This window comes from Microdochium trichocladiopsis (genome assembly GCF_020744255.1).
Source record: "Microdochium trichocladiopsis strain MPI-CAGE-CH-0230 chromosome Unknown B0I36scaffold_4, whole genome shotgun sequence".
Classification (NCBI taxonomy): Eukaryota; Fungi; Ascomycota; class Sordariomycetes; order Xylariales; family Microdochiaceae; genus Microdochium; species Microdochium trichocladiopsis.
In genome coordinates this window covers 2,576,029-2,591,686 of record NW_025763547.1, presented here as the reverse complement: position 1 = coordinate 2,591,686, position 15,658 = coordinate 2,576,029, and the positions used below count along the sequence as shown (strand labels likewise).

At 55.7% G+C, this 15,658-nt stretch overlaps 6 protein-coding genes across 6 annotated transcripts; 3 read left to right on the top strand and 3 right to left on the bottom strand.

Annotated features, from left to right (window-relative positions):
• Window positions 1-511: 511 nt before the first annotated feature.
• Window positions 512-3,495, bottom strand: B0I36DRAFT_240674 (armadillo-type protein; the record flags this gene model as incomplete). The annotated part of the gene is made up of 3 exons (XM_046149779.1): window positions 512-613; window positions 667-3,279; window positions 3,394-3,495. 3 exons carry the CDS (start codon window positions 3,493-3,495, stop codon window positions 512-514), a joined length of 2,817 nt encoding a protein of 938 aa, XP_046014211.1.
• Window positions 3,496-4,867: 1,372 nt separating this feature from the next.
• B0I36DRAFT_321316 (uncharacterized protein) lies at window positions 4,868-5,730 on the bottom strand. Its single transcript, XM_046153682.1, has 2 exons — window positions 5,413-5,730; window positions 4,868-5,334 (listed from the first exon to the last, which is right to left on the bottom strand). The coding sequence occupies exons 1-2, from the start codon at window positions 5,608-5,610 to the stop codon at window positions 5,068-5,070; spliced, it is 465 nt and encodes a 154-aa protein (XP_046014210.1). The 5' UTR covers window positions 5,611-5,730; the 3' UTR covers window positions 4,868-5,067.
• Window positions 5,731-6,119: 389 nt separating this feature from the next.
• Window positions 6,120-7,475, top strand: B0I36DRAFT_241134 (N2227-like protein-domain-containing protein; the record flags this gene model as incomplete). The annotated part of the gene is made up of 2 exons (XM_046149823.1): window positions 6,120-6,238; window positions 6,356-7,475. 2 exons carry the CDS (start codon window positions 6,120-6,122, stop codon window positions 7,473-7,475), a joined length of 1,239 nt encoding a protein of 412 aa, XP_046014209.1.
• A 281-nt stretch (window positions 7,476-7,756) lies between these two features.
• On the top strand, window positions 7,757-9,155 carry B0I36DRAFT_321313 (oxidoreductase). Its single transcript, XM_046153681.1, has 2 exons — window positions 7,757-8,116; window positions 8,279-9,155. Exons 1-2 carry the CDS (start codon window positions 8,010-8,012, stop codon window positions 9,039-9,041), a joined length of 870 nt encoding a protein of 289 aa, XP_046014208.1. The 5' UTR covers window positions 7,757-8,009; the 3' UTR covers window positions 9,042-9,155.
• On the bottom strand, window positions 9,156-12,189 carry B0I36DRAFT_321312 (uncharacterized protein). The gene is made up of 2 exons (XM_046153680.1): window positions 11,592-12,189; window positions 9,156-11,498 (listed from the first exon to the last, which is right to left on the bottom strand). The coding sequence occupies exons 1-2, from the start codon at window positions 11,856-11,858 to the stop codon at window positions 9,348-9,350; spliced, it is 2,418 nt and encodes an 805-aa protein (XP_046014207.1). The 5' UTR covers window positions 11,859-12,189; the 3' UTR covers window positions 9,156-9,347.
• A 453-nt stretch (window positions 12,190-12,642) lies between these two features.
• Window positions 12,643-14,589, top strand: B0I36DRAFT_321311 (phosphatidylserine decarboxylase-domain-containing protein). Its single transcript, XM_046153679.1, has 2 exons — window positions 12,643-13,143; window positions 13,218-14,589. Exons 1-2 carry the CDS (start codon window positions 12,800-12,802, stop codon window positions 14,422-14,424), a joined length of 1,551 nt encoding a protein of 516 aa, XP_046014206.1. The 5' UTR covers window positions 12,643-12,799; the 3' UTR covers window positions 14,425-14,589.
• The last annotated feature ends 1,069 nt before the right edge of the window (window positions 14,590-15,658 follow it).

Sequence of the window (15,658 nt, the reverse complement as noted above, 5' to 3'; positions counted from 1 at the left end):
AATTTTGCAAAGCTCAAGTATGCTATCCTCCGTGGCAATGGTCCTTCTGTGGCTGAACCAGTTACGTGTCCAGCTGTTTCGCCATCAAGACTCCGCTTACCGGCTCAAAAATCCATGGAGGTTTTTGTCCTCGCCATCGACATTCCTTCTTGAGTCTCAGCTGTGACTTCGTCCTTTTGTCTCGTCTTTCCTTGATCCCCGCTGCTGACCAGGTCGACTTTCATACAGCATCCCCTTACATGAGCACGCCTCTTGGGACGAGGCATGTTATCGTGCAACATATCGTTCTATAAGATCATTCCCGTAACGACTTCGCCCCAACGCCGGAATCGCAAGAGTAGCTCTTGTGAGCTGTGTCGATCACCACGCAACATCTCATGCCAAGGTCTGCTGGCGTATTGGTATCCCCAATTATGTGCTGAAGAATGCTTGAATGGCACGATGCCTGCTTGAAGGCCCCCAGCGACAAGGCACCAAGCGCTCGTGATATGTCGCCCCTCATGGTATTTGCTCATAGGCCATACGTGGTGCGCAAAGCCTGTTGGTCTTGTGGTTGGAGTTGCGAGAGAAATTGATCGAACTGGGGGATCATTTGGCGGTAAATGTTGATCGTCTAAACCCGCAATGTTAGTATATACTAATCTGTTGGATTAGATTTCATCATACCTTCAGAAATTCGTCGTGCAGGGCGCTCTTCGCATTGTTTCGCAATTTGAGATCTCGATATCTCGCCACTGTCGTAAAGTAGTGGAGCAGTGACTTCTCCATTGCTTGCGGGTTGTGCTCCACAATCTGGACAAATCCGCGGAGGGCAGTGACTTTCTCATCTGATGGGTCGACATCATCCATCGACGCCAAGAATTCTTCAGCGAACTGACCGAGATGTGGTGCAAGCTGTGCGCTGCAACTGTATCCTAGCCGGCCAAGGGCAATGGCGGCATTCTCTGTGACGCCCTTGGGGATTCCAGGGTTCGTAATGATCTTGTAGAAGCCCTCAAACAGGTCTGCCACAAAAGGGGTCAAATCAGCGCTTGGCTGGATCGCAATCTCGCCAGCAGACCAACAAGCATTGTTCACGACGCTGAAACCGCTCTCGATATCCTCGTCGAGAATGCTTTCGAGATCGAGCTGCCTCAAGAGAACCGGAACTACCTTGCCAATGAGGGGCTGGAGCTGTCCAAACACATACTTGGCGCAGTCACCAAGGAGAGCATAGGCAGACTGCCGGACTTCGTCGCTGGGATCCTCCATACAAAGAATCAGAAGCTCGAAGAAAGCTGGCTGAGACTGCTCAACAAGTTTCGAGGCCTTTTCGGACTCTAGAGCCTGGATGATTGCACTAAGAAGGTCCAGGCTTGTGATAAGGAAGTCCTTGTTGGGCACGTCCAAAGACGGATTGGTGGCTAGCGCAAGGGTGGCCTCGAGATTATGGTGGATGATCTGAACACAGCGCTGGAAGACCGGCTCGGCGAAGGGAGTGAATGCGTCTCCGAGTGCCATGGCGACGTACGACAGGCACTCCAGGAGTGGGAAGAGCTCGCGACTCTGGTCATCGAGCTTCCTCCAGCGTTCAATAAGAGCTGGCATCAGAGCGTTGACTAGCTCGGGCTGGGCGAGGACTGGGCCGATGGCCTCGGCGAGGGTCTGCACACAGTCGTACAAAATGTACATGTTGCGGTCCTTGTACTTTGCGAAACACTTGACGAACTGCTGGATGATAGGCCCGCTGTAGGGTTCCATCTTCTTGCCTGCCTTCTCTTCCAGGTTTGCAAATGCCGAAGCTCCTGCCTCTTGCACCTTCTTGTTCTTGTCGAGCATCTTGTGCAGGATACCCTCCATCATAGGCTCAAAGTATTGTTGCTTTTGCGCTGGGTCGGCCAAGCTGGCAGCCCAAGACGAGTATCGAGCCAGGGTCCAGCAGTTTATTTGACGAACGACCGGCTCGGGATCATTGAGCAGCGAGATCAGATAGGGGATGAGTTCAGGAAGATGAGGTGTGACGACGTCCATGCAGCCTTCAGCAACGGCGCCCAGCGCCAGAACAGCAGCCTCTCTGTACGGCCACTCTTCATGCTTGAGGTTTTTTGTTAGGTAAGGCAGGATGCATTGGAAGACCGGGCTCCGATAGTCGCGGGCAAACACGTCTAGGGCAGCTGCGGAGCACTTTCGCAAGGTCCACTTCTCGTCCGGGCTCGCGTCGTCATCGTCGTCTTCATCCACCTCGCCGTCCTCGAGATCATCGTCCATATCTGCCAGCTTCTGGTACGCATTGCCGTTCTCAGCAGCGTCGGACGAGTTCTCCGCATTACGCGCCGACGACTTCTTCGCAAATTGGGGCTTGATGTCTTCTTGTCGATCTTCTTCCTCCTCATCATCTGACGCACCACCAAGCAGGGCAATATCCTCTGGGCTGTAAACCATACAGTCAAGAAGAACAGGGATGATCTTCTCGATGTAAGGCGTCAAAGATTGCCAAAGGTTCTCGTGCTCGCCTACGGCCAGCCAGAATTCGGCAGCGTCGCACGCCAACTCTTCATCGTCATCCTTCTGCTGTGAAATGATGTAATCGACAAGGCCAGATAGATGAGGTTGGAGCTTATCAGGGCGAGTCTCGACAAGCTGGACAAAGGCCCGGCAGACCTGGCGGCGGACATCAGGATGGGAGTCTGCAGCAAGAGCAAAGAGAGCCTGTAGCAGGTCGTCGATAGAGTTGTACATCGCCTGAGATTGGCGTGGTGTGAAAACGTTGATTGCCGAGAGAGCACCAGCCCGGACCTTGGGCAACGGGTTCTTGGTGGCCTCGATGAGCTTGGGCAGGATGAAGTTGAGCGGGCGCTGGCCATTGAGCTCACGCTCGAGAAGTTTTGTGTTGTCCTCACAGATCTTCGACAAAGCCGCCATCGCACCCTCTTGGCCCTCATTCGGCACCTGACCTGTTTCGTTTCCAATCATCTTGAGAAGCTCTGGCAGCAATTCAGGCCAGCTCATGAGTCCACCGCGGCGAATGAGCTCCGTAGCGATATTGCCAGCGTAGTTGCGGATCTGCGAGTTCTTGTCCTGCAGCGTCATGGGTACCGACAACTTGATCAGAGATAGGCTGGACTCGGGGATCTGCTTGAATGCGGTCCTGATGTTGTTCTTCAACATGATTGCGGCGGCGCTCCGCACGAGGTGGTAGTCGGCTGGAGCTGTCTGCAGCCCCTCGGGAGCATCAGCACTCGAGAAGAGATACACAAGGTAGTTGTTGATATCGGGCGACTCCTTGGCTTGGTTCAACATCTATGAAGACAGGAGTTTAGCGCACTGTTCTTGTCACCAGGAGAAGGACGAGTATTCTAGATATGGATCACGATGCGGCGCAGTCAAGCGGTGGGTGCGACACTGTGTGCTTACAATCTCGGCTTGCTTCTGGGCATTCTTGTCGGAGCCACTGAGCGAGTCCTTGAGGCATTGCGCGAGCTGCCTCAGGGACTCTGGCGACGGTGACCACGCCATGACGGGCAGGTTGGCGGGGCACGAGGTGGCGATGGCCGCAAAGATGGTCAACGCCGGAAACTTGACGGGGACGACGTCGTTTCGTGAGTGCCTAAGGCCGGTACCGTCAAAGTTGCAGTCGCCAGGTGTGAGCTTGGAGGTGCCTCAATGAGCTGTCGAGGCGGGCAGTGTGGGAAGTGGCCAGCGGTCGTCTTGGGCCACTGCAAAATCGCAGTCCTGGCTGGTGGGGGGCTTGGAGTGAAAGTGATGGGCGCTTCAGCAGGAAATCCTCAATTTAGGGAGGGGACCGCCTCCCCGCCCGCATAGGTACTTCTGCTCGGGCGGACTTCCGGGCACCACACAAAGTACCTCCTACGCTCACCAATGAGCACGATACCTGTCCTAGGTTAATGTATTTTAGTGACCTCCCCCAGCTGAGCACCGCGGCTGGTGGTAACTGCATCATCGGATTTCGAATCGATACAACATCTGTCATGTCGTGCGCCGAAGCGCCTGCCCTGCTGCTTCCTTGTCCCCTTCTGGTTTGCTTGCCTGCTTGCTTCCTGTTCCCTGCTTGCCAAGCCACAGCGCGACCCTAGCAGGCTAGCACGTCTCGCTGGTCCTAGTCACTCGTCATGAGATCTTGGTTACACAACGGCTGCAGGTGGCGGCAAGACGCCTGCGGTGCACAGTCTTGGGAGAAGTCAATGCTCAGAATCCCGCCAGAGTCCATTGCTCGAATCGCTGCTCACCGTCCCCCGTCGTGCCAACGGAAGTGGACAGTATTCTCTGCCGATGTGGCCGTCTTATCAAACGGATATGGCTCTGATCTCGAAATGGACAGGTGTGCTTTTTGAGTTGACGCCCGGCAGTATCTCAATCAGTGCGCATGCCTTTCTAGGGACCTAAGTACGATAGGTGTCTATCTATCGTGTCTGTTCATGCGCGAATCAACCTTCCCGAAGACCCACGGCTCGTAAGATTCGAGGTGGACAACGGGGAAGCATCATGGCAGCACATGGCAGCACATGGCGGGGTGAGCACTCAGATAGGCAGAGAAATCTGCGACGATAGCGATGTGGGGAAGGCCCACAGGCGCCAGGGGAGGTGGGCCCTTGCACCACCATAGTAATCGGAACACCTGGACGATTCCTGTCGTTCAAGTCCACACAGCATGGACATCCTTCAGTCAACATGCTGCGGCTTGGTTGAGAGTCAGGTATTATACAAGACGTGATCAATCGAGTGGACTAACCTGCCCATTGTTTGGATGTTACGCTTTTGTCCTTTTCCCCTTTCCTGTTTCGCACTTCTCGTGTTTGACGAAACAATGACAGGGCAATCACACAATGCCATCACGATTCAGTATTGATCACCTGCCCAAGCGGGCCAATTCGAAAAATTGCAATCAAAATGTGACAAGTATCATGCCCTTGAAATACAGACGTAGGGAATCCCGTATGTCGTTCATCGAATGAACCTCACTCAAATTTCAGCAACAATCGCCGCGGCTTCAGTAGAATGTGGTGGGTATTGTGCCCAATCCCAGATTCTGTCGAACGAGCGAAACGCACTATGGCCATGATATACTTTTCAGCTGTTGGAAAGTGTGCCATTAGGTTGGTCTATGAGGCCAGCCTGACGCAGCTCCCGGGAAATCACGGCTACCACTTGCTTGAATGCTTCCATTTCTTCCTCGACTGTACCGCCGAGGCCAGTGTTGACGAGACTGATCGAGTTGGCCACATACACCGGCATGCCTGTCTTCCTAACCAGGATTTTTGCCAGTCGTGTTGTGAATTCTAATGTCGCCTCTACATGATATATCGTCGTCGATAATGGCTGGTGTGCGTCGTACTTCTGCAGCTTAGGTCAGCGACACTGAGCAGTATCTCGGACGCCGTGCCCGTAGGACATGGTTGAAGGGGCATAACTTGCATTAGGAAGAGCGTACACGAACGAGCCAAGCGGTACTGGCTTTCCTACATCTTCGGCCGCAACTGTAGTTAGGTACAGCACAATGACTTTGGCCTTGATGCTCAGGCGTAAGTGGATCTTGGTGTCCAGTGACCTGGGTAGGGCGAAAGAGACCTGAGTATCAGTGGCGAGTCTGTGTGCCATCGTGTGTAGCTGCATATGTCCAGGGATTCTAATTATGTGACCAGCGACTTAGGATATGTGATCAGCACGCCGGCTCAGGTTAGGCGAAGCGGTGTTTGTCGATGTCTTGCCAGCATTGGAACTGGAAGGTGAAGGGCTCCAAGCGCTCATGCCTGCTGGCCGAGCTCCACCAAGACGATGCGGCCCGTTGGTGACAGTGCCGCACTTCTCAGCTACTGTACAAATCATGCCATTTGCACCACCTCAGCATGTGCAAACATGACTGCATCAGAGACAACAGCATGGAGAAAAGTCAAGACTCTGCGTGAGGGCTACCGCGCCTATCGCCAAGCCTGTGAGCAGCCACTTTTTCAGCATGACCTGTCCGCATTGACGGGAGACGGCGCTTTTGATAATCACCCACCCCTCCATCATCCCACCCACTATCTTTTATCTTGGCCCCGCCACCCTTCACAGGGTCCAACATCCAAGAGACAACAGCATCAACCTGACACCAACGACCATTGTGCGGGTACATCGACAAAATGGCGCAGACGGAGTCGGCCTTCGAGGCAACAGAGCAGTCGCACTGGGCCGGAGTGGACGAGACCATCGAGGATCCCGAGGAGGAGAGGGTTATATTCTGTGCTCTCGATTCCTTCAGGTTAGTCAGCTGTCGTTGAGCCTAGGACGTTGGTGTAGATGCTTCTTCTGTCTGCACGAGCCCAAGAAACTATTAGAGTAGTGCACGAATAGACAAAGACTAACGTCTGGCTTGTAGTCAATATGCCAAAACTGCACATCTGAACAGTACACATTTTCGCAGGCAGGCGTTCTACGCATTACCCCAAGCGCACTGGCAGATGCTGGCAGCACCTCCGTTCAACTACCTGGACACACTAAATAGAGTGGACGACGCCATCGAGAGCAACGCCGCGCTGGCGCGGACGATCGTCAAGCATGGCCTGATCTCCTTTGGCATGGTTCAGTCTGGAGCCGAGGTTTCAATGCCTGACGAGTGGGCGGGGATAGCCAAAGGCCAGGACGTGGACAAAGCACGCAGCACGTTACGGCAATTCTACCGCGATTGGTCAGCGGAAGGCGCGACTGAGCGTGATGCTTGTTACGGACCGGTCTTTGAGGCATTGGAGGCTGAGAAATCAAGATATCCTGATCGGACACCACTAAGTGTCTTGGTACCTGGGGCTGGCTTGGGCCGACTGCTCTTCGACCTATGCCTACGTGGGTATAACGGCGAGGGAAATGAGATCTCATATCACCAGCTGTTGGCGTCTTCGTATATCCTCAACCATGCTCATCGCGCCGGCGAGCATGAGATCTTTCCGTGGATTCACTCCTTCTCCAACCACAAAAGCCGCAGCAACCAATTCAAGTCATACAAGATTCCCGACATCCACCCCGCGACAGCACTCACTCAAGCTCAGACTCCCGGCACAATGCAGATGTGTGCGGCCGATTTCCTGTGCTTGTACAGTGACGACAATCACAAAGAATTGTACGATGCCGTAGCGACAGTCTTCTTCCTCGACACGGCGCCAAACTTGATTCGGTATCTGCAGGTCATCAAGCACTGCTTGAAACCAGGCGGTGTTTTGATCAACGTCGGGCCGCTTCTATGGCATTGGGAGAACCAGGTACCGGGCCACCATGGATATGATGGTGAGGGAGACTATGACGAGAAGAACTCTCTGGGCATCGCTGATCCGGGGAGCTTCGAGCTCAGCGAAGAGGAAGTCATTGCTCTTGTTGAGCAGATGGGCTTCGTGATGGAAAAACGAGTGTCAGACATCAGGGCACCATACGTACAAGACCCACAAAGCATGTTGCAGACGGTATATAGTGCGAGCCACTGGGTCGCCAGAAAGGCACCGCAGCCATGAAGAATATCTGCGCCGGAGCGACATGGTGCACACACGCGCGCGCGCAATGAACATCATATATCAGAGCGGAGACGGATGCCATGAGACTCGACAAGGGCACATTCGAAGGACAAAATAGATTCATCCATCCCAAGAGCGATCAAGTGGCTGCAAGAACAGGTGAACTTCAGAACAGCAATTGATTGGGGGCAACCGTAAGGCTACGGGTTGGGGAGACAAAGTGCCCGTTCAGGCTAGCGCCCGACGCTGAGGCGTTGTGCCTCGGCATCTCCCCAGATCGCCCCAGCCCCATGTCCGACTCCGGGGAAACGCCCCAAGTTGACGTGCAGGGGCTGTGATCAGTTCGTTGCAAGCCTCTCCCAGATACCTCTTCCTCCACTCTGCAACTTCAGGCCCTCTCCCAGTCACTTTCACAGTTGGGATCAATTGTGCAGCCAAGCCTGAACACCGAGTTGAATTGAGCTCTCCCACAATCTCCTCGCCACCAGATCAACCTTCGCCTTCAACTTGTTCTTCCTCCCACCACAATTCACAATGTCCGAGGTAGACCTGGTCGACTTCCCGTCGCTCTTCTCGCTGAAGGGCAAGGTGGCCGTCGTCACCGGCGGCTCTCGCGGTCTGGGTCTCAATGCCGCCTCAGCGTAAGTCACACTTCAAGACCGTGGTTCTGACTCTCTCACACAATACGGGCAGCTCTTAGAGAGGGGCTGCCAGTTTGTTTGTTGCCCCTTCGCCTGCGAACCTTTCCAACGACCAATAGAGCCACTTAGCTGACCCGCCACACGGGGGATAAAACCAAACAGCCTCCTCCAAGCAGGCTGCAGCAAAGTCTTCATCACCAGCCGCAAGGCCAAGGCCTGCGAGGAGGCCGTCGCCCAGCTCAACGCGCTGCCCAACCTGCAGCCGGGGGCTAAGGCCATCAGCGTGCCCGCCGACTCGGCCACGCTCGCGGGGATCGAGTCGCTCGTGGCCCAGGTCAAGCAGCACACGGACACGATCGACATACTGCTGGCCAACGCGGGCGCGACGTGGGGCGAGGCGTTCGAGACGCACCCGGAGCACGCCTTCAGCAAGGTCATGGACCTCAACGTCAAGTCGGTCTTCTACACGGTGCAGAAGTTCGAGCCGATGCTCAAGAAGGGCGCCTCCGTCGAGGACCCGGCCAGGGTCATCATCACCGCCAGCGTCGTGGGCCTGGGCATCGGCACGCTCGGCAAGCAGGCCACGTACGGGTATACCGCGTCCAAGGCCGCCGTGCTGCACCTCGGGCGCAACCTCGCCGTCGAGCTCGGCCCCCGCCACATCCTGGTCAACTCCATCTGCCCCGGCTGGTTCCCGACCAAGATGGCCACCGGCCTGCTCAAGCTCAGCGGCGGGCTCGAGAAGCATGCAAAGGCCAATCCCATGGGCAGGCTCGGGCGGCCAGAGGACATTGCCGGTGTCGTCGTGTACCTCGCCAGCAGGGCCGGGAGCCATGTCAACGGCGAGGCTATCGAGATTGATGGCGGTGCCCTGTGGGCACGTGGTGCGATGCTCGACGTCTCGAGCCCAGAATCGAAGCTCTAGTTTTGTCCAATTTGGTGGAATTGCTCCAGCATAGCGGCTCTATCACCTGAGAAAAAAAAGCTTTCCAGGGAAATGATGGGTATAACTTAATCAGAAAAAAATAAAAATAAAATATGTACGATGATCGCTAAACTTCGCCCAAGTGAACGTCTATCGCCGCGCATTTATGTGTTCTTGCTCAATCAACAATCATAAGTACATGTTTCAAATCCCGCGTCATCGTTTCTGGCAATGGTCCCATCGGTTCTTTGTCTTGATTCCATTATTCAGGAAGCCGGTCCTGCTGAGGAAGCATGGATGCTGCCTCTACTGCTCATCCGTTGCATGAACAGGCCGTTGCCGAACTTCTCCCGCCGACGCGGAAGCAGGCTGGAAATCGTTGCTTGCACCGGCTGCATCTTCTGGTTGCGCATCCGTGTCCGGCGCCTCGCTATCACCTGAGACTTGCTCAGTAGATTCTTGAGCGTCGGGCGGTGCCTGTGCAGCTGTCTGGGCTGCTTCTGCCGCCGCCGCCGCTTCCGCTTCCACACGTTGCCGCTCTGCCCGAGCTTCTGCCTCCAAATGCTCGATGTGTCTTTCAGCAATACCTGGCGCAATGCTGGCAAGAAAAATGAGGCCAGCACGTTCCAGTCTACGAACAATATCCAGCAACCAGTTCGCGTTCGCATTGCGCCGCTGTTCCACGAGCCTGGCCGCTGTATCCGCCGGGTTGGGCTCACGCGCTCGTCCGACATTTCCGTTGGCATCAGCGCCTCCCACAGGGTTTCGAGCAGGGCGCGGTCTGCCATGATTGTCTGCCAACGGCATGAGGTTTTCGATGTGTCCTCGCAGAGGAACCCAGAATTGCTCTATCAGTGGGTTCAGTATTCCTGTGTTGGCGAGAAATAAGCCAACTGCAATAGAGATGACTGTGATCCAGCGGGACCAGCTCGACTCCGGGGTAGTGAACCACCAGACAAATAGTACAAGTCGGATTATCATCCATACATGAGGCCAGATTGGTATCATGCGGATCTCTTGGGCTTGAACACCTGGCTGCGCGACACCAGCTTGAGCTACAACATTGTCTAGTTGGGGAGCTGCTTGTTGGGGGACTGCGGCACCAGGTAGCCCTTGAAGCTGATCATTCTGTACATGAGGAGTCTGGGGGCCTGGTGTACCGTGTGCCGCCGGGGCAAACGGGTTCCCAACTTGTTGAGTTAATGGGGTTGGGATTGCACCAGAGAATGGTGACAACGCTGCTGCTATGCCCGCCCCTCCTGCAAAAGGCGATGCCCTACGTCCCTGAGGCGTATAATATGTCTGTTGGTCGCTGTTGACGAGCAGAGCGCGTGGCCCTGAAGGGGACGAGAGTATGTAAACCTCGGGGTTTCTTGCCGCTGGTGCGGCTTGAGGCAACGGCGGGGGAGGAACCGCGAACATGGGCCTCGTGAAACCAGCCGCTCGCAATGGATCAGGGGTGCCGGCGGCGCTCGCAGTCCGCGATGGTACGGTGACACCAGGTGGAATAGGATGGGCTGAATGATTGCTGGCCAGAGTTGCTAACGACGAAGTGCTCGCATTCCGGCGCATAGCATCAGTCAGTGTCCTGGTTGCCTGATTGACATCTGCTTGATGGAGGATGCTCTGGACATCGTTTCCAGTGAAAGGTCCTCCACTAGGCGGAACCGATCGCGGCTGCTGGGGAACGTTGTTACTAGCACCAGGTGGTTGGAAGCCGTGCTGCATATCCGGGCGCGAAAATGGCGAGCTTGTCCTTGCGTTCCGCATCAGGGGGTTGGGAACCGTCTCATTCATTACAACACGCCACTGTTGGCCGTTGGGACCGACTCCTTCACGAATGACAGTTCGCGTAGCATCTTGTTGGTATGGAGAGGATGTCCTCACAGACGCCGCAGGCGCTGGACTTCCTGTTGCTCCAGGAATGATACCTTCGTGAGCCGTATGGGGGCCTTGCCTTCCCCGGTTCTGGGCTAGGAGCTCCTCCATCCTCCTCTGTCCCATCTGCGCGTTCATGGTGGCCATCCATTGCAGTTGGTGCTGGGCAAACTGTTGCGGCGTGTACCCTGGCGGCAGACCAGCCGCCTGGCCTACGGGTGGCATGCCATGCATGGGCAAGTGAGGGACCCCGGACGCTGGCGCATGGGGGATGGTTGGGATTGGTGGCCATGGCCCATGCCCAATTCGCACTTGGACCTGAGGCGCAACACCAAAAGGGATATTGTGCTGAGGGAGAGGCTGATTGTGGACATTGTTCGCTGGTTGCGCCTGAGTCTGATTCCCATTCACACCGACTGGCTGTGGACCAAAAGCTGGCATTTGAGCTGTCGCGTGCCCTTGCGGGGGAGCATTGTCAGGTGCGGCACCGGAGGCTGCCGGATTGAGTGCGGGAGCCGGTTGCGCATCCATTGGTTCCCTCAGTACGAGATGGAGTGTTTGATGCTCGGCAGAGCGGATCTGTGCAGGACGAGACACACAATGTCAGCGAGGGCCCAAAACACGAGGGGGTTTCGGGTTTGAGCAGAGCCAGGGAGGTGGCGCAACACGTACAGCATCGACACCAAAGACATCCAACAAGGTGTCATCGTCGCGGGCGAGCAAGCGACCTCGGTGGATGAGGCGTTGCGCATTGTCAGCTGGCCTCGCCGCAAGGACGTTGCGTAACCGCTCCTTGAGCTGGCGGACACTGGTGTTGGTGGGGATGCCTCGAATCAACCAGGGCTGGGGTACGCCGGCCGAGGGCGACATGATCTGTAGGTCGAGGCTTTCGGGCGCAGTCATTGTGCTCTCAGCGCCCTGGGGGCTGGCTGCGGCCATGATGAAGAACACGCGAGGTGGAACGAATGGCGTAAAAGAGGTGAGCCTGCGGGCGTGCTCGCGCGACCTGGAGTCGACGGGAAGACTGCTGTGTCGTCAGCAGGCCAGCTCAACGGAGCAAATCAGCCGCGCTGGGCGCAAGGGAACATGGCGCAAGGATGCAGGTCTGGCGGACAGCGACGGGCTTGTCGATGCGATGTCTAATCTGAAAGGCGACGGCAGCGTTGGTCGTGCGAGTGGGGGTTTCTTGTGCGCTTGAGGCGTGGTGCTGGGCAAGCAAGTTGTTGTTGGGCAGGCAGCTTGGTGTTGTCATTGTGCTAGGTGACGGGCTGGTGGGAGCTGGACTGGAGCTGTGGAGGGTTACCTCCACGTAGCACTTTTGGCACCTTGCCGGCTTTCCTGGCAGCAGCCAATGCTAGCGGCCAGGTACGCCCCACGACCCTGGCGCAGGGAAGCCCACTATGCTGGTGACTCAGCAGGTACTGTCTAAGTCAACCTCAGTGACGTCTGTCATCCTCCGCGTCTTTCCCTGTCGAGATGGCCATGAACACCGGAGGAACTGCTAGCTTGGGTGTTTGTGCAGATGTTCCGAGACTCTCTGCTCCCGCTGAGACCGGGTTTATGCACAACAGGAGCTCCTTGTGGACGTCTGCAAGGCATAACAGCAGCTCCAACAGTAGCTGTCAGTGAGGTGCCTGAAATGCCGCTAGCCACCGCCTGCATCGTGAAGGGCCGGGGGTGGATTTGTCTGGGGTCTGCCCGCTTTGCGTCATTCAGCATGTCTGGAGCTTTCCCGTCGCGGCGCCGACACCCAGAGGCTCGCAATCCGACTTATTTCCTGCCCGTCGCCTGCCCTTACTTACTGTCCTCCGGGCCACCTCTGACCTGACCGAGCCCGGGTCAAATCAAGTCGCTTTGCAACAAAACGCCGTGCTTCAGCCATGGCGTCCATGCAGGCTGTCATGTTGAGGCGCTCACTTCATGTGCCCTCGCGAGCCTCGCTGACCACCACCTCGCGACCTCTGACGCACTCCTCCTCGACCACATGCCCGCGAGCCGCCTTCCACCATGCGCCACGCCGGCCCCAGAACGAGCGGTTTCGGTCAAGACTTGGCGACGCCCTCAATAACACAAAGATCCAGTGGAAACCGATCCCAATTGGCCTGGGGATAGGCTTCCTGGGCCTCTTCCAATTCTACCGCACACAGACCAGAGAAAAGGAGAATACCCCAGACAATGGCGACCGGCCTAGGAGGCGGGAGCGAGTTAGACCAGAAGGACCTTGGTAAGTTTCAAGGTTGATACCATTGTGCGGTGCTTTCTCTACGAGCACGGCTGATCACGGTGCACCGTTTCCAGGCAGGTGCAAGTCATGTCTACGCTGCCATTGAAGGCGATCTCCAGATTATGGGGGAAATTCAACGAGATTCCCATCCCATACTACCTCCGTGTGCCCGGCTTCAAACTGTACTCTTGGATCTTTGGCGTCAACCTTGACGAGGTCGCTGAGCCAGACCTCCACGTCTTCCCCAACCTTGCCTCCTTCTTCTACAGAAAGATCAAAGACGGCGTGAGGCCTTTGGACCCAAACCCGAACGCCCTCATTTCCCCTGCTGATGGCCGGGTTCTGCAATTTGGCAAGGTTGTCGGTGGTGATATCGAGCAGGTCAAGGGAATGACCTACAGTGTTGATGCTCTTCTCGGAAAATCGACACCACCAGCCAGCATCGCGAGCGGTTCTTCAGGCATAGACCCAAAGAAGGTTGAGTCTCACGGTGATGAGAAGCTTGTCAAGCAAGACGAGGAGTTTGCCAAGGTCAACGGCATTTCCTACACCATCCCCGATCTCATTGGTGGGTCAAAGAAGGAGTCCCACGCAGGCCACAGGGTCAGCGACCAGACCACGCGGCCGTCCAGTCCTGGCGCTGTCGCCGATGTGCGCGCCGAACTTGCCCTTGGCGAGAAACCTTGGTATGACCTGCTGTCTGAGGACAAGAAGAACTCGTTGTACTATGCCGTGGTATATCTTGCGCCTGGAGACTACCACCGCTTCCACTCGCCGGCAAACTGGGTTGTGGAGCGCCGCCGCCATTTTGCTGGCGAGCTGTACTCGGTGTCCCCATACTTGCAGCGAACTTTGCCGGGACTGTTCACGCTCAATGAGCGTGTCGCGCTGATCGGTCGGTGGAGATGGGGTTTCTTCAGTTACGTTCCTGTCGGAGCGACAAACGTTGGCTCCATCATTGTCAACTTTGATAAAGAATTGAGGACCAATTCCTTGCTCACCGATACGGAGGCAGATCGGGCTGCCGCAGAGGCTAAAGCAAGAGGCGAGCCCTATAGTGGCTTCGCGGAGGCGACCTACACTGCCGCCAGCTGGGTACTTGGCGGCCATGCCTTGCGACGTGGCGAGGAAATGGGCGGCTTCAAGCTGGGCAGCACCATCGTCCTTGTCTTTGAAGCTCCAGCTGCAGAGAATCCTGCCGCGAAGGGAGGCTTCAGGTGGGCTGTCGAGATGGGACAGAAGGTCAAAATGGGTCAGGCCCTTGGCTATGTGGAAGAATGATCGCATTGTTGCGATCGCTGCGCTGAGGGAGATACAGGCTTTGGTGGCCGTGTACAAATTCTCTGCCATGTACTGCTATACTGTTCATATATACCACAACTACACAATACCACAGCCTCTTCCTCGGTGCCATTCCCCTTCCACCAAGGCAGAGGTTAACAACGGTGATTTAAGCATCATCAGAATGATGGGGACGATCAAAGGGTGTTCAACACCTTTTTCCATTGGCCGCTCACCACCTCTTCCAGCCAAGTCTCCTCGGTTGGCCGTCAATCTGGAGTCCAGTAGGGGGGAAGTTGTTGTGGAAATCGTTGCGGAGCAACACTCTGGATAGGACGAGTGTCCTAGCATCCGCTGACGTTCGGTGCCTTGGTGACTCTTATGCTGATTCGCAGGAACTGATCTTGTAATCAGTTCAATATAGAAGCACTAGTCACGACGATGTTTCTTGGGAAGGGCACTGTATCCATGCCATAACGCGACCCTTGGCATCATGGTGATGCTCATGAATTCATGCTTGGCATCTATGGTGGGCAAAATCCATTGTCGAATAAGTCCCCGGCTGGTCCTCTGGATACACTGATGGGGTGGATTATACCTCAGGAATAATGGAGGGTCAGAATTATGAATTTTTCAAGAGCCTGCTGTCTGCGGTGTGAACTATATACTGAGATGTTCCTGTGGTACCGACTTGACAGACCGAGTCCATTTCACAAGACTCGATGTTCATTATCTTCATCTTCAGGCCAATTGCATATGCACGTGGGCTCTGGCGACTGGTCGCATCACCAGCTCGAGGCAGAACTCGCATATGGATGCCCCTTGACTTTTATTCTCACTGCCTGTATGTGCTTTTCACCAACTCAGCACGTCGCGAAATACCCCAGCACAGTGACAGCTTTCGCTTATTACCAACCGCCCCTGCCCGAGCTGTGAAGGCCCCGGGAATAGTCCGTAAGTTGGATGTCGTCACAACTCATTACGCCCGTCTGATTGGCCTGGAACCCTGTAGCCAAGCTCTTCTGTGGTGGAGAAAAGGTTGGTTGATGGCTGGGCAATGTCGTCTCGACCAGCGTCGTCGGTTCTCGGCACCTCTGTGCCTGGTCGGTGTATTCATGCCGTCCCAACGGCTAGATTCTTTGTTTAGAGATGGCTTTTGAGGATATCCCTTTTCAATTGCCATGCAGCCGTGAATGGCGGCTCGAGCTAGCAGTCTAGTCATATGGTATAACTC